The sequence below is a fragment of the Pogoniulus pusillus genome, chromosome Z, assembly GCF_015220805.1.
Source record: "Pogoniulus pusillus isolate bPogPus1 chromosome Z, bPogPus1.pri, whole genome shotgun sequence".
Classification (NCBI taxonomy): domain Eukaryota; kingdom Metazoa; phylum Chordata; class Aves; order Piciformes; family Lybiidae; genus Pogoniulus; species Pogoniulus pusillus.
Genome location: NC_087309.1, coordinates 68,770,500 through 68,788,550, shown reverse-complemented (window position 1 = coordinate 68,788,550; position 18,051 = coordinate 68,770,500). Strand labels below are relative to the sequence as shown.

At 37.1% G+C, this 18,051-nt stretch overlaps 1 protein-coding gene across 2 annotated transcripts; it reads right to left on the bottom strand.

Annotated features, from left to right (window-relative positions):
* Positions 1 to 812: 812 nt before the first annotated feature.
* ABHD17B (abhydrolase domain containing 17B, depalmitoylase) lies at positions 813 to 18,045 on the bottom strand. Of its 2 annotated transcripts, none has more exons than XM_064176655.1 (4): positions 17,615 to 18,045; positions 11,274 to 11,748; positions 3,304 to 3,381; positions 813 to 2,318 (listed from the first exon to the last, which is right to left on the bottom strand). In XM_064176655.1, exons 2-4 carry the CDS (start codon positions 11,738 to 11,740, stop codon positions 2,099 to 2,101), a joined length of 765 nt encoding a protein of 254 aa, XP_064032725.1. In that variant the 5' UTR covers positions 11,741 to 11,748; positions 17,615 to 18,045; the 3' UTR covers positions 813 to 2,098. The 2 variants fall into 2 exon arrangements, with proteins under 2 accessions (XP_064032725.1, XP_064032724.1); XM_064176654.1 differs by having other exon boundaries at positions 3,202 to 3,381; positions 17,615 to 18,037.
* Positions 18,046 to 18,051: the final 6 nt, after the last annotated feature.

Here is an 18,051-nt window from a genome sequence, read left to right as displayed (position 1 = left end):
GCACAAAGAAGTACAATGAGGCTCGGCAATCTTGCAGGTCATGCATTGGTCAGCAACCAGGTGAGTATGAGCCAGCAGTGTGCCTAGGTAGCCAAGAGCATCCTGGCTTGTATTAGAAATAACATAGCCAACCGGATGAGGGATGTGATTGTACCTCTGCACTACGCACTGTTAAGGCTACACCTCAGATACTGTATTCAGTTTTAGTCCCCTCACTACAAGGATACTGAGGTGCCAGACATGTCCCCAGAAGGGCAATGAAGCTGGTGAAAGGTCTACATAACAAGTCTTATGAGGAGTAGCTGAAGGAACTGGGGTTGCTTAGCCTAGAGAAAAGGAGGCTGAAGTGAGACTTTATCACTCTCTACAACTACCTGAGAGAAGGATGGAGTGGGTGTGTGATAGGACAAGAGGAAGCAGCCTCAAGATGCACAAAGGGAATTAATGTTGAATCTTCATCAAAAGGGGTGTAAAGATTTGGAATCAGCTGTCAAGGTTAAGTATTTAAACACCTCCTTGTTCATGAAGGTGTTTAAAAGACTTCTAGATGTTGTGCTGAAGGACATGATTTAAGTGGTTACATGCTAGTGCTAATAGTTGGATTTGAGCTCTTTGAACCAAAATGATTCTATGATACTATGGTAGTTCTTTACTACACAAACAGTTACTGATAAAGAAATGTGCCAACAATTCCTAATGTGTTGCTGCTTTAGTTCTCAGTTTTCCTAAAGTAAATGGATACTTACCTATTATTTTCACATTGCAAGCAACTGTTGCTATTTCTTTCTTTTAAAAAAGAAAAGAACAGTAAGTGTGTGGAATATTGTTTACTGTTAATCAACATATCTTAACCAAACTTTTCACAATACTTGAAGCTACATTTAAGTATACAATAGTCTCAATCACAAAAAACAAGCTGAACAAGTAAACTACATAAGGCCTTAAAAATAGAAGCACAGTGTGTATTGTTGGAATATTACTTTGTTTACAAATAGGCTACAAATAATTAAAGTTTATTTGTCATAATTTCATTCACACAAAATGCATTCAAGGGAAAGGCAACTTACAAAGTTTATTTTGCTATTAATACAAAAATGGCAACATTCTCTTCTTGCCACTCCCCTATCAAGTCAGGTGCAATTAGTAATATCCCCATACAATACTCAAAAACCAATAAGCTTTTAAACTAAACATCTGATCTGGCTTACTGTGAATTTGCAATTTATTACAAAACTGGATACACTTTTTTATTCCTTCTAATGAAACCATATCTCTTTGATAGCAATGTTTAAAACTACATTGTCCACAAAGCCTTCTAGGTTCTGAAAATCTTATTGGTTTTGAGGAAGTAACATAGTGTCCTCAGTAGCAATCACATGGATAATGTTTATGCTACAATAATACTAATTTGCACCATTATTTTGGCAAGATTAGGACTGCTGAGAAGATGAGTTGGTAAATTGGTTTAACCTGAAAAGTAAAAACGATAATACAAGAACAAAATGACTAAAGAAAAACTAAGCACAAAAGATATGAAAAACAGAAAAGATATATTTTGACTCCCTTCCCCTATAACAGGGTATGGGTCATTTCCAGTGACTCTCTATTCTTATTACATGCATTAGTATTTGCTCAAATTTCATGGCTATTATATTTTTACAGAACATCTGTTTAGAAGTCTGGTTTTTTAAATTTAAACCTGTGCAACAGAGTAAGTCACAGTACGTTTTGAGATGTTTAAAAAATATTTATAAACTTGGCTTGATATGCTAAAGCATTTGGCAACACTTTTACAGCATTTGATTTTATATAATTGGAATTTCATACAGTACTTCTTGTGATTTTATTTTTTTTACATTTAAGAAGAAAAACTCACACAAAGTAATATGAACTGCCAAGCTTGACTGCATGATCATGTAATTCCAGTTTATAATACTGGCACAAAACCCTTCATTAATTATGTTGACAAATAATTATCTGTACATTTAATGAAGGCAACCAGGATCATTTGAAAACACAACCTTCAGGTTTTATGTTATGACTTACCAAGGTCTGCAGTTCAGCAGTGAAACGAAAAATCATAAATATACAAAGAAAATTACAAGTTCACCAATTCCTGTGACACAAACTGTTTTAATCGTTCAAGATACTGTCCATAGAGTTCCACATCATTATGGCCTGCTCCTTCTACCCACAGTGGTTCCACAGGCCTCTGGCAACGCTCATATAATGCTAGGCCATGTGAAAAGTCAATTACTTCATCTTCAGTCCCATGGATTATTAATACAGGAGATGTTATTTTAGAAATTTTGTCAATGCTGTTAAAAAAAAAAAAAAATCTATAAACACACTGATCATGATTACTCTTTTTGAAGGACCAGACTGTAAATTTCACTTTTTAATTACAAATTGCAGTTTTAACTTAAGTATGAAGTTGTATAAAATTAGATCTTAGCACTGCCCTTGAAGCCATTACAGTAGCCCATGAACAACCACACAGAAAGCAAAAACGCTATTAGAAATTGTAAGGACCAAAAGTCAGACCAATCCATCTAAAAATAGCATTCATTACCATATTCCCTGTAAAAAAAACAAAATCCAGGTCACTGGACTGATGAAAATAGTATTTTGGAGTTTTCCAGTAAAAAGGTGCTTGTCAGAAGTGAAAGAATTTTAGCATTTAAAAGTGTGACCATGTATGGGGAAAAAAAAGTCTTTGAAGTAAGATGATTGACATACAAGTAATTCTTCGAGACAAGTGTACCAGTTTGCAATGGCCAACTAGTGGCATATATCCAAAATATGTGTGTGTGACATGAATTTTCTTCAGTTAAAGTCTACTTCATTCTCCAGTTTTTGTTACTTACAGAAATGTATGAAAAAGAAAGACTTTGTCCACAGTTACTCAGATTATCAATTCATTGGACTAGAACTGCTTGTTAGAATTAGTGATGTTAGGGGGGACTTAATAAAAAAATAATCACTTATTTAACAGATACTCACTGAAATGAGACATGAAAAACAGAAGATTTACAAAGTTCTGTGAGCTCCTTCAAACCAAGTTCCTTGTTATTTACTTTGACTTTTCTCCATTATTTTAACATTTGAAAGAAATTTTAGAGAATTTGCTTTATTAGTTGTTTACTTACTCAAGCTGTAATAGAGAAAAAAGCATGCATAATAAAAAGTCTTACAACTTACTTTGGGAATGCATCAAAGCAATAGGTCTTCTTTGTATCAGGAAAAGCTACTCGCATTCCTGAGGTCAGTGGAGAGTGAAGAATTACAGCAGCACTTTCATACCTAGCAGCAAGATCCACAGATGGTACTGTTCCTATACTCTGGCCATATATAATGACATTTTCCGGGCGGATTCCATACCTAGAAAATGAAAAATGTTTTAAAAAGAAGGATATAAACTGAAACAGACAAAACCACAAGTACACAGAAGGGGAAAAAAAAAGCATTTCTGAACATAAAAATTTCCTGATAAGGATAAGCTGTGATGCAGGAGTTAGATGAAGAGCATGAATGTTTATTTCCGACTCAAAGGGACAATTATTTATTCTGTATTTGTAGTACTTATTTTTTTAAATACAGATTTGTGAATGTGATTGGTATATTAGCTGAAAGCCTTTACTGGTAACTAGTGGACTTGCAGCAGAAAACCGATTAGAGCCTTACAAGTGCTAAGGTTATCACCAAGTGGAGTATTGTCTAACCCGCAAAAATCTGGTCATCTTCACTCTTATACGTGACAAAAATCACAAGCTGGTAACATTGCTCAACAAATTAGTGGGACCTAAAGCATTCCATATAGGCAGTGACCAGAATACTATGCATTCTGTGTAATGGCTTAACATGGGTGATTTGACATGCAAGCTAGCAAGAGAAATAGCCAACCTAAACCACAGTTCAGATAGCCCAATAAGCACTACGAAGTTAAAGTCAAAGCCTCCCTCCTAGTAAAATGAAAATACTTAATTTTTCTCTAACCAGTTGAGGTAGACAAGAGTCATGAAATATTTATTTTCAGCTCTAACGCAGTTTTCTGCATTACTGTGGATACAAAGAACAACTGTTTCCCAACTAACACTGCAAAAGCCTCTAAGGAGAATGGTAAACTGGCAAACAGTGCCCACAGCAAAAGGGAGCTGCCGATGCATGGATCTACACTATCAAAGCACTCTTAGTACTGGTTCAGCTGCAAAAGTGTATCTATCTAGATCCTTTAATTTATTCGAGAAAGGAAGTATATTTAATAGAAAGTGATACCATACTGCATAACAAAACCCCAAAAAATACAAAGATAAAAACATCTCAAACACCACCACCACAAACAAATAAAATTTAAATTGCTATTGTCATGTATTATCAGAACCTTGTTCACCAGAGATAGGGCAGACTAACTTAACATCAGTGTGTAATAGCACGAAGCTTGCCAACTGACTATAATACTAAAAGGACTGATTATCAGCTCTTTTCATTTGGATAAAGTGCAACCATTATCTCTTCTACATCTTGTGCGAAAGCTAGTTAACACCTATTCAGACAAGCTCTCCACCTCACAGTTAGAGGATTTAAAACAAAAAAAAAAGTTTCAGAGATTCTCAATATCCCAGCACAATAAAATATAGTAAATTAAAGCTTTGAAACCAAAATGAAAGAACTTAATTTTCTCTGTATTTATTCTGAAACACCTGAGAACAACCTAGCACCTATCCTTTTGCAATTTATGTCCCAATTCAAAGTAATTAAAATCACATTTGTCTGTTCTGAGAGTACAGAATAGTCTTCTATCCCTTACATATAATCTGAACAAAACTCACCTTGCATCATTAGTGTGGCATGCAGTTTACACAGCATGCTACCACAAAATACAGTTGTCAAATAGAAAATCTTGCAAGTCATCACACTCACATTTCATCAGGTACTGAGGTTTACAAGATGCAGAGCACTGCACAGAAATTTTAAGCAAAACTTATAACTATGTTTTGGAGCACATTCTTTTTCATTATAGTCTTTTTTATTTTTTGGATTCAAATACTTCAGCCTAAAGATTGCTAAATAATAGCTACAAAAAGTCTAATACAAGAGTTCACTATATATGGATTAAGCAATCCTTTCTCCATCACAGTCAAACAGACTGCCTCCAAAGCACCCACCAGAAACTAATTTGTTTTGCAATCTGGAAATTGAAATATGAGACAATTAACTGTCAAAGCTTCTGGCTTGGAAAAAAAAAAATCAGGAAACTTGGAAACTCAAGAACAACCTCTGCTGTGTCTGTCATTGTCCCTTTTCTCTTGAACAGGCTTCTGAGAAGTTTTAGGAAAAAAACATAAGCCCAACTGTTTATCAGTTCCTCTCTTCCAAGTGTCATTTTTCAATCAAAAAATTACTGAAAATATAACTGTTGTTTTAAGTTCCCTAGTCATAAATTTCATCATCATCTCCTCCTGATAGTCCTGCAAATTCCAGGTAAACTTGGAGAAGTTTGGTAGAAAATGGTTAACTACATACTTGATCTCCCAAGTAAGGAAATGTCAGATCAAGATAAAAGTAGCAATAATACTTTTCTCTTAATCAGTGCCTTAAAATTACACATCCTCCTGAGGAAGGGGAATTTGAAAGATACAAAGTCATATGCTTTAAATTGCCTGCTGTTCTGGTGATGATCTCAAAAAAACACGCTGTAAGAACCACTGATAACTCTGAAAGCTCACTATGTTGATCAAAGGAATAATGCAAACACTATTGTCTACTCAGGTAATCTTGGATAACTTGTCTGAATAGACAGGCTTTCAGTTTGCTGTTGCTGCTGCTGCTACTGGGTCTATTCATGTCTGGTTTGCTTGTTTTTTAAGCCCTAAATTCCAGAAAATACCTTGGAACAAAAATCTTAAAAGTAGCTGTGCAGCAACATCCCTGAGAAATGGTGCTTTCTCTGAAAAGGTACAACTGATTCTGGACTGAATATGACATAAAAAACTTAAGATAGATATTTTCTGCAATTTAAAGAAGCCTCACATTTTTCTCTTTCCCACAGCAAATGAGATTTCAACTCCTTTCAACATCTGAATCATCCTTTATATACATGCAACTAAAGACTACCTGCCTGGAAAGTACATGAAACTCGGAGAGAAGTTTTTATACAGAGCTATCATCACACTAAGGTACAGATTAATGTCACTACAAAGCTAAGCTATCTCTAAACAGTAGAGAATCGCTTCCTGATTTGTGTCTTCAGCCCATGTTGCCCCTTACTTGGCTTTGCCAATTAGTGTAGGGGAACAAATGCTTTTCTACACTTTTGTGCTGGCTGTCTTTAGAACCAGGGAAGAAATACCATGCCACTGGTAAATTAAACAAAGGAGCAAGCCAATAAATGGTTGCAACTATACCATCAGACTGCTTCTCAGAAACAGTCTATGCTAACACTGGATGGCTAATGGAGACAGTATCGACTTCAGCTTATGTAGAATCACAGATCAGATATAGGTGCAGTCTGATGAAAGAGGCAACCCTGAGCACTTCTAGCACAAGTTAGGAAAACCAGGCAGGAAAAGAACAACTAAACAAGAATTGATTTCCCCCCCACCCCCTCTTTGTGATAAACTTCACACTGTGCTGTAACAGAAACTGTAAGAGTTTCTTTGTTTCCTTTTTATTTCTGTGTCTGTATGAAGACCTATCCTGCTCTTTATCAAAGCTCTATCTTAACGGCAACCCACCTCTTTCCCACTCCTCTGTCCTCCATTTTCTTTTACCAAAATCGGAATGGTTTGGGTTAGAAAGTGTTCTAGTCCAGCCCCCATCATAGGCAGGAACACTTTAATTGAATATATATCATAGATCACTTACATATGATGAATATTATAAATTCATACTACATATTTCCACTGCATAAACCATGATAAGGAACATGCAAATTAAAAAATGCATATCTGGCTTTGTTTTTTTTAAACACTTCATCTACCTTTAACAATCAAATATTTGCTGAAATAACCATACCATGCTTACAGTACCTGCCCTTGATACATCCAAGAGAGGCATAAATTAATGTGGTCTACTTCTGAACTGCTAAACTGTAAGTCTTTATATCACAATGATAAAATAATGTATCAGTAAGATCAGCAATACGAGGGTACATTTTCACTAGTACCTCTCAGGCCCACACTAATGACGAGGTGCAACAGATGATCTAGAGAGGCTACTGCTTGTGAAGCTACTGCAACATACACATTTAATCAGCTGACAGGAGAGCTTGGAGCACATGGAACAAAGCTGAACATCTGCAGAGAATTTTCAATGCACATTTCAGAAGCTTTTGTCATCACACACTCCACATATGAAATTAGAGCTGCAAATTGCAGAACCTGAAGGGCATGGACATTCTTCACACCTTCAACTATCAACATTCCAGGCCATGAATAAAATTTAGAAGCAGTTCTTCCTCAGTTCGAATGCACATTTCCCTTTTTCTGTATGCAACATTTAACATTGCTAGAAGAAAAAGGAAACTATGTTTTTTAAGAGGCAAGCCCATGCATGATTACTAAATCAACAAGCTGCAACTTCTTTGTCGCTTTCATGAGAGTTTGGCCTGCTCGAAGTACCTATTGCTACTGGTACATTTGTTTTACTGGCAAGATACATCATGAAGACAAATTGATCTGCTTTTCCTCTATCAAATTAAATAAATGCTCAGCTTTCCTTCACATATTGAAAGTTAAGGCTCCTAATTTTCTAGCAAGAAAATACCTTGCTTCCAAGTTAAAAAAAATCCAAACAAAAAACCACAAGCAAAAAAATCAAACCAAAGAGAAAAACAAACAAACAAACAAAAAAAAAAAAAAAACCAAAAGAACAAACAAGAAAAACCCACAAAAATCCCAACAAAATAAAACCAAACCACAACACTTTCAGCCAACATCCAAATAGATTTGGTGTTATTCTTATATTTGGCTGCTCAAATTATGGACACTGTCCCCTTTGAAACATCAGTCTGACAGAGATTTCCCTTTCAATTTTTCAGTTACTATGTAATCCATGATAAGCAACAAGAAAAAGGCTGTTTGTCTTCTTAAAGGTAAATCTGGTAATGAAAACTCGAGGAAGTCTTCAGGTTTCTGAACAAGAGCCACTTGGCCCATGTTTGCCTGAGGCTGGTTAAACCTTTTCCACCTTTGCTAGGGTGTCATCGAAGGCCTTCAGAGACAGCAGAAAATAGGCGTATCCCAAAATGACTACTGACATTTCCACACTTCGTAGCTATGACAGTTGAGAAAAGAATGTCCTCACTTGCAGCTTTTATATAGTCCCATGCATATGAACATGCGATAATCCCAAACATGATGGCAACCTTGCCTTTTTCCACAGTCAGCATCCACACAGATAGCTGTGGCTCCCTACTAAAATACTCAAAGCAACTAAGGAATAGGGACACAATTCAGAATCATCATCTGCTGATTTGGTGCCAAATTACCTTTCTGTATTTATTTACATGAATGACAATAATCTTATACTCTTAGAGCAAGCATTTTTTAGAAGTGGTGTTACCAACCTCACCATCACCTTCAATACTAGCTCCAGACTATTTCACTCTAAGTGTTCAGTCCACATTAAGATACTTGTGTCAATTTACAGATGACCATCTGGATTGTTCTACCAAGACATAAACCATAATATAATAATACACGCCACCACAAGCAGCTGTGTCAACTGTATAACAAAGTCCATGTAACCATTTCAATCACCCCCGAAACATCTTTTAATGATCGGTTCTATGACTGTTTCTCCAAACAGAGTATGCAGTGAGCTGTGGACGGCTATGATCAACCTCTATAGGTAATGTCTCCATTATCCACCCCATCATAATCTGTGAAACACAATTTGAAAGTCTAGGGTCTTTTTCTTCTCTCATCCCATCAACGTGACTTTCAAAGGAGTTATACTTACATCTGCTCTGCAAGCAATCCACTGATTTGTTTTTACAGAACATTTATATTATAAAACATTGAAGATGGTGCCAGTGCAACTCTAACAGATCAGGGTATGGTAGAAAAGTGAATCAATGCTGCATTAAATGCTCAAAGGCTTCATTCTGCTCCAGATATTTATTAAATATTTAAACACAGCTGAGCATTGTCTCAGATACCATGGACTGGTAACCAGAATGTGTGAGCCACTATATTGAGAGACATGTGCTGAGTTTCTGCTTGCTGCACTTGGTATTTAAATACAAAGATAAGCCCACATTTGCCAGACGGAAAGTTCTAAGTACTACAGTGGAAACTAACAACCACTGTGTTTATGCAGTAGAAAAAAAAATTCAGTTCACATTTATGAAATCTGCAAGCTGGGAGACCAATACAAGCTTTGTACGCTATACAGAAACACGCATTTCCAAAGGAGGTTTACACAAAACACTACCAAAGACAGCAAACAGGATTGAGGAGAGGTCATTCCTGAATGGAATAAAGTAGATGGATGTAGTATGTATTTAGTGTTTCATCCAACATCAAAGGGCATGTTCAGATGAAATATTATAGTGAACAAATGTATTTGATTAGGGAAAGTACACTGTGTGTTGTCCAAAAATGGCACAACAGTTTAAGCCACAATCATATTTTCTTTTAGGGTTTCAATCACAAATGAAGAGGAAAGGACAAATTGGTTCACAGAACAGAGTCTGTAAACTGATAAATTACTTTTGCCATCTAGTTTCTTTTTATTTTCTGGAACTTTAAACAATCCAGACTGTCTTCCACGTTGTTCACAAGTCTTGTAACATTTTGGTCAATGTTAATGTGGTTACTACAGACCACCTACCAACTACAAACCATAGGCAACAGTGCACCTGGTGCAGCTATTGGTTCATCAAATGGATGTCCGATTGTATTTCAACTTTTTACTGTAATCAAAACAAAATCTAGTCTAACAGCACAGTACACATGGTTTAGACTATAACAGGCTGAATATCAAACCCTGTGGTTGTATAAAATTTGTGATAACAAGCATTCCCCTATTTAATATAAGAATAAAATATGCTTCTTTAAAAAAATACCATCACTTTGTTATTGTCTTGCATTTCTTTTACATTACATGTGTATTTAAAACACTGAAGAAGGATAATCAAATCCAGAGTAACAGGAAAAGAGTTAATATTACACTGAGTACTAAATTAATTGTGACAACTACCAGGCTCCAGGAATTAAAGTCTTTACATACTCTTACACTAAATCACACCCCTGATATCACATTATGAAATACTTTGCTCAAGCTGCAATGACTAAACTGTATTATGCTGCTCCACATTAAATGCAGGTTTTCACAGCTCTCTGGCACAGAATACACAGTATGACAGAAGGTTTTGGGTACACAGCTCTTCTTATGATTGCATAGTATTCTAAAAAATAATCTTTTTGTAATTTCAGCACTTGTAACACAAGAAGAATATTGCTCTGAATGGAGTAAACTATAGTGAAAAATACTCTCAACTTTAAGAAATTTATACTTTGTGCTGTCTAGGATTCTTATCTATATCAGGCAACGTCTCCAGAGTCTCTCTTCTTACTATTTCATCTCCATAAAACTAGAAGCTTCAAACACAGAAACTGCTGAAACAATATCTTCCAATTTGCACTTTTTTACATGTCTAGTTTTAGGGATTTAGAGTTAATACGACTAATTCCTGGGTTTTGTTTCAACCATCACACATGTATATCCTATTCCACACATTTTATTTTGCTAAGTCAAAACCTTATCTGTTTTATATAGAAAGCTATCTTTGGAAAAGCTGCAGCTACTACTTTTAATTCTGAAGCAAAGGTGGCCTGAACACATACAGAAACCCAAACAGTGTCCCATCAGGTTCTCCTGTAGAAGCCTTTCCACTGCCCCTCCCTACATAAAAATTACGTGCTGACATTATCTGGAAAAAAAAAAATCTGCATTTTCTCTCACTCACATAAAACAAGTTGCTCAGTTACTACAGAATCAATTACACATTTTTCCTATCTTTTGAAGTTTCCAACTGAGAAATTCCAAACTGTGACAATAAGGACCAAAACATGTCTTGTTCAATTCCATTCTTTTTCAAGATCGGTATTATATACTGACAATGCTTTCAGCATAAAGCATTAACAATCAGTTTGGATATGAGTCCATTAATCCCAAAATAGACCACTTCTGTTTAAGCTACCAATTCAGATTAAACACAATGATTTGAAAAGTATGCTGTAAAAGAAAAATAGCAACTAATGTCTTACCTTGTCCTAAGAGCCACCCAAGCAGCATCAATGTCAGCATACAGATTCTTCTCTGTTGGTTTCCCAGAACTTGCACCATATCCAGAATAATCATATGAGAATATGTTGCAATTAATCCGTGAACCCAGTCCTATGTAAAAGCTGCTCATCTGTCCTAGGTCAACAGCATTTCCGTGCGAGAAGAGCAAAGTATACTTGGCATTAGGTGAACAACGCACAAACATACAGGCAATCCTATTACCTTTACTTGTTCTAGTCATGAAGCACTCAATGGCCTCTTTTTCTCTAGAAGAATATTGCCAGTCTGCTCGCTCGGAGAGATGTAAAGTCCAGTGACTACCACTCTCATCACACATCAGTGTGTATGTGGGATCAGGAGGTAAGAATGCCAATTTGGAGGCAATTTTCCCTGGGCATGGTGGACAACAGAACAGGCAACACAGTTCACTAAAGGAAAGATTATTCATCTTCTAGTCTGAAATAGAAAGAGAAAATGTTATCAATTTAGAATGTTAGAATCCCTTAAAGAAGAAAAAAACCAAAAACTCTGGAAAAAATGTAACATCTCTCTAGAAAGTAATATATTTATTTATTATAACAAAATACATATATATTTATTTTATAAATATAAAATTAATATTTAAATGTTTTGTTGAAGAGTTTCACTAGGTAAATTTGCATGGAATAGCTTATCTCATATTATTAGAGTTTAGAATAAATGTATTATTAAGGAAGAGTGATGACTCTAAAGCCTTGCTAGATGTTGCAACTAAAACAGGATTATCAAGGGAAAGAAAAGCCATGAGTTTTGGCATTTCTTTGGAGAAAATTGAGTCACTCATCTTAAGCCATTACAGGAAGTGCTCATCTCAGTGATAAATACATATGTTGTAAAGAACAATTACAATATGCTGCAGTATTTGCAGGATACTAGTGCTATGCAGATTACTGCAGTCAGAAGAATAACTATGGTAATTTCCTAAATACAGAGAATATATACTGCAATCATGAGTTACAGGTTTCTGCAAGAAGTATCAGCAGTATGAAAGGTGTATGAAGGTCAAAACAAGATGCTTTTGCTGGCTTAGCAAACACTAAGACCTACTAAAATCTAGCCATAAACTCTTATTTGTTCCACATATTCATTGACAATTTTTTCAAAAATATTCAAAGAAATTATTAGCTAAGGTTTCCTGTACTGCACATAGAAATTCGGATTACATTAAACTACTATATTTATTCTGTGCTTTAACAAAAAGTTGCCAAACCAAATCTATATACACAGATATATTTATATTACAGATATTTGGCAAATCAGTATAATATATACTATGAATTTAAAAAAATGGTTAAGAGAATGAGGGGAGGAATAAGAGTAAAAAGACACACGTAAAACAATCTAGGTAAAGATACAGCTGCTCAGAAAAGCCATCATTATTTCCTTAATTTACATCAAGGAGAAGCAGAGGGATAGAACTCCATTTATTGGGATGATACTTTTTTCAGAAGAGCAGTGAAATCTTCCAAGAGCCATTCTGCATATCAGCACACCTGAGATAAGTGTTAATACTCCTTCTCTTGTTATTAAATATCAGATACCTTTTCCCAGCTTAAACAACTTTTCCCTCCCAAATCTACGTATGGGTCTCAAGCTCAGTTCCACCACAAACAGAAACACACTTTTACAGTGTACCAACTTTGACTGCTAGACTCAAATTTACATATGGATAAAACAGGCTGATTTCTGATATTCACAACCCCAAATAGTTTCAGAAATACTTGGTTACATAATCTATCAATAAAATCTTACTGATAACCATAATATCTGGCAATATTTTGATGATATATCAAAGCTTGTCCTCTAATGTGTATACAGACACAGATTTCATGTCTGCACAATTTTTTCCCTAGAAAAACTTCAAGAACATTTGCACTTCTGCATATAAGTGGCAGAACTACTATCCATGTTTTGCATATGTGAATAGTCTCAAGAGTATGAATGCATACTGCATACAATGCTATACAGAGCATCCTTGTGGAGTAGTAAATACAGGCAAAGCAAGACAATTCAATAGGCTCCATGAGCTGTCTTGGAATGCTACTCAGTGTAGGGTACAAATACCATGGTTTCTTTTTGCAAAGGATGCTTTAAGCCAAGTGCTTTCACCTTGAGTCCAGTTTTCTTTAAAATAGTGGGGAAATCACAGATTCTTAGGTATAGGTGACCAACAATACCAACTAGAAGAGATAGCCTGAAGACTGTACTGATCACCTCCTATAAGAAAGTAGATTGACTCTTAAATCAGGATCCTGAATAAATAACCATATCTCTGTTGGCTAAAGAAATAACATGAAAGCAGAAGAAGTAGTCATTCAAATTTTGAATATCTCAGCTGTTCTTTATCAGATGAGGTTATCTGGGCATTAATACTAACCTGCAAGTTAGGATGAGAAGTGCAGTAGGTTTATGCAAGAGGTCTAGGGACTGGAAAAAGGTCTGGGCTATCACAAAAACAGGAAAAATGCAAGACCATTTTTGCTTCTTTACTTTTCTTACAGCTGTGAGCACCAAAGCAGCCACTTGTTTCATCTTTACTTATAAAGTTCATATTATTGTGGTGCCTCAAAAGGACATTTTTCTTTCCAAGAATGGAGGTGAGGGAAAGGTGCTGGTACTAGGAGTATTTAAAAAAAAATGCGAAGCACACATACCTCTAAAAGTGAGGTATAAATAGCCTATTCTGGCCAGGAAAAGCACACTAAACTATTCCAGCACACAATGATAGTTATAGAATTTCTTGCTTCCCGATCCACTTGTCAGAAAGAATTTTAAAAAGAGCTTATATTATGTATATCTATAAACAGCTCAGCCACACTACAAATATGATCTCACTCAACAGACATGTGCTATTTGTCAAAGTCATTTCAGAAGACTGGAAGATGGCCTGTGGAATTCACATTAAGCAGTACTGCAGGAATCACAGCTAATCAGCTGAGGTGGTACTGTGCCCCAAGTTAGCTGAAATGTGCTAAAAATGGTCTGTTGCCATGTATGGCAAACAACTTACACCACAGACCATGACCAAACTACATTAAACAAATGTAAACTTTAATGTTCATTTTATCCAGTGGAAACTGCCTACTAAACATGAAGATTCCGATTCCAGAGTTCTTCACCTATATCATGGCTAGCAAGAACTCTTATCTTTAAAAGAAACACTTGCTACTTCCTTCACTTAAGAGGCTCAAGAAAATCAGCAGACCATCACTAGCTGAAGAAATTTGACACAAAACACCTACTGAACCTCCCTAGGAGGATAACTTCACCCAAATGTAAACAATGCTTCCATTATACTGGAACTGGTTTGTCATTCATTGTATTCACATGAGTGTGTTTTCACCTCCGGATTTGGAATGGAACCAGGATATGAGCGAGTCCCCAGGGTGTATAGAGTAATTCTGATATCACTGTTTATAAATTCAACTGAATCATTATTTCAGCCTAATATTTATCCACAAAATGTCTTAATTTTAACTATACAGGCATGATATTTCCTCAAAATACATACTGCTCAGATACTTCAGTGAGGGAATAAACTTAATGTTACCCTCTCAAATAGCACTTTTTAATGTTCATAAAGTTAGAAAATATAACATGATTTCCTAACTATTCACCCATATAAATTATTACAATAAAAATTAAAAGCCACAATTGTCCCCTTCATTTCATATCATCTAGCCTTGGTAAAAGTTGTGAAGAACAACAGTTTTAAGCATATCCCAACAATGTAATTATCTCACCATTTGTCATTTCAGTACTAATAAAGATGACAGTGACAGTCAGCACAGTTCTTAATGCTGGTGAAAGTATTAAAACACCAGAGAACATAGTAAGAAAAAACATATACAGTTTAATATTACTTTTTCATAGAAATGAAGTAGGAAAATTCTGTGAAAGACACAATGGAGAACAGATAAACTTCTGTTTCAACAAGAAATGATAAGAAGTAAAACAGACTCAAGTAGCATCACCCACACATTCTAGGATAGCTTTAAGTAAACAACAGATCGTTTTATCAAGTTGATCTCTAACTCTCTTATGAATAAAAAAAGTAACATAGAAAAAGACAAAACTGCCCATAGACAGTGATTGAAATTCATTCTTCAACTATTTTTTTCATTAGGTCCAACATAAGAGCTGGTAAAAACCATCTAGTCTGAAAGAACACCTTAAAAAATTACTTTGTGATTCCTAAGGTAACACAAAGTTACTTCTTTCCTACAAGCAATTATTCCTGTCTTCCTTCCTCTGCAGATCATAACAAGAAAGTGACTCCTATTATTCATATCACTAGGTATTAGCCTCCAAAGCCCAACCCTTGCAAACACTTATCTAGAAATCTTACATTTACATTAAATATAAATTATTCTAAGTATGTATTTAAATTAAATTACCCATTTTAATGAAACTATTCATAAGAACAAAGTCAAACTCATAAATATAGCTGCTAGTTTTTAAATTTCAGTAGTACTCTAACTGTAGCAGCAAAATATTCAAATTGTTGTGGGTTGGGGATTTTTTGTTTGTTATTTGGGTAGTTCGTTGTTATTTTTGTTGTTTTGGTTTATAAACTGTATTTGCATCATATGCTATTGAAATAGGGAAGTAAATGAGTTGCTCTCACCCCTTCATTGAGCATAATGCAATGAAAACTTGAGTTCTAGCCACTACTGAAGCTTTCATATTTAAACATCCACATTATCTTAAAAATCGAACAGAAGGGTTAAACATCCTCCAACTACTACAGTAGTTGAAGCAACAAAATATTTAGCAAAAAAGAAAGAAAACACTGCCTATGTAAGTGTTCTGCAGAAGGATTAAACTAATAGAATTATTAAGAAAGAATACACTGTAGGTCTGGAAAAGAATACAGAGGAAGTTTGTTCAGTAATAAAAAAGACATACGAAGAAACACAGTAACTCTCAACATAGTTTTCAAAAAGCAAAACAATATACATAAAACCAAAGAAGCATGACGAGACCAAAACTTCATTTGTTAGCTCAATTTTATACAGCTTTAATATTCTCACAAATTCTAACGATATAAACCTTAACTTGCATTTAAAATCATTATTGTTCTTCTGCTTGTTACTTTGTATACCTCAAAACCTAATTTTGGCAAAGGGAGTACGTGCAACACTAAGTGGGAGGAAAAAAAAAATATCTAGCTACTCCTTCTCATCTAAAGAACACACCAGCCTTCGAAAGAACCCAGAGAGGCAACTGAGGCAACTGTGGGATTAAAACGGATTACATAATGTTTTGCGTGCTTCAAGCAAGACTGCACCACGGAAAACTGCTCTTCTGATACTTTCTGCGGGCTGACAGGCGCTGAAGGTTCCTTCACTTAAGCCACTTTAGTCTGGTGGTTCCCTGCACCAGCCAGTCAATCACTAGTTAAGACGCTACGCCTTTAAAACCGGTCTACCCTCAGACGGTACCATTTTGGTTTCTGCAGTCATTTTTTCTACCAGTTACCTTCAGACCAAATACTTTAAGCTTCAAAATTAATACCCGAGAGCAACATTAAGGCCAGTATATCACTCCTGCCATCAACTGCAGAAGCTAATAAATAAAAATCAGGCTCGCGAGAAAACTCTTCAGATGTCTGTATCTTAAAAGAACTTTGCAAAAGTCAACGACGCTGAGGCATTATTTACACCCAATACATTCTAAAATTTAACATGGGTTTTAAAAGTCAGTGTGCCCGTTTGCCGAACAAAAGCGTCCATGGCAAAAGCATGGAGACGGGGGCCTTGTGATAGACCAACGGCAGCACTCAGGGCTGCCTCAGGGCCCTCTGAGGCAGGTGACAATCCACACTCCCCCTGTCCCGGTATGGGGAACACTGATAAGAGCAAGGCAGAGGCCCCCGAGCACACAGCCAAGACGCAGGCAGGCAAGTCACCGCGGCCTTGCCACCGACTTGTCCCGGTTTAAGTCCCAGAGCCTAACTGCGGCTTCCCTCACAGAAGAAAAGCCAGTTTCTGCCACAGCCTTTCCTTCTGCTCCACGCTACGGCCCGAGAGAGGGACGTCACACGCCCTCCAAAGACAGTGGGGAAGGGCCACAGATAAGCAAGGAGAGAAGTGAAACGACCGGACCTACCGAGGGGCCAACTCGTCACCACACCTCGGAAGCGGATGCTGGAACCGTAACCCCCTCGCGAGCACCGAGACGGGGCCGCACTGGTTGCTCCCCACCATCCCCTCGCCGTACCTCGTCCATCCACGCACCCTCTTCTGGCCCCGCTGCTGCCGGGGGAAAGGAGAGCCCATACCTGCTTTTGGCGCTCCGCTCAGCAGAGGCGGCCCCGCACTTTCCAAACCGCCACCGTTGGAACTCCGGTTCGGCTGGGGGAGGGGTGCCGGTTGTGCTGAGTAACGGCCCGGCGGGGAGGACTGTCAGCTCCCCGGTTTCAGTCGACGCCTGTAGCTCCGCGGCCAAAGAATGAGCGGCCTCCAGTGAGCTGGTCTCTGCACGGCCTAACGAAACAGCACAAGCCTCTCTTTACCTCGCAAATGCATCAGACCGGGCGGCTGCCGAGCGGCTAAAGAGCGTTGGGGCGGGATCGGACGGCTGCCGGCTGTAGCGCACCAATAGAAGCTCAGCCTGCAGCGCTGCTCCGGCCACTGAGCTACCACCGAAGAGCGGGGGGGCGGGAGGCTGCTGGGCGGAGGGGCGCTCCAGAGGCCGGCTCCGGGCCAATGTGAGGCC

Coding starts and splice junctions, on each gene's coding strand:
- ABHD17B (XM_064176654.1), bottom strand. CDS start 11,740: ATGAATAATCTTTCCTTTAGTGAACTGTGTTGCCTGTTCTGTTGTCCA. Junction 3,382..11,273: donor TGGGTGGCTCTTAGGACAAG/GTAAGACATTAG, acceptor TTCATTTTCTAG/GTATGGAATCCGCCCGGAAA. Junction 2,319..3,201: donor TGCTTTGATGCATTCCCAAA/GTAAGTTGTAAG, acceptor TTTTTTTAACAG/CATTGACAAAATTTCTAAAA.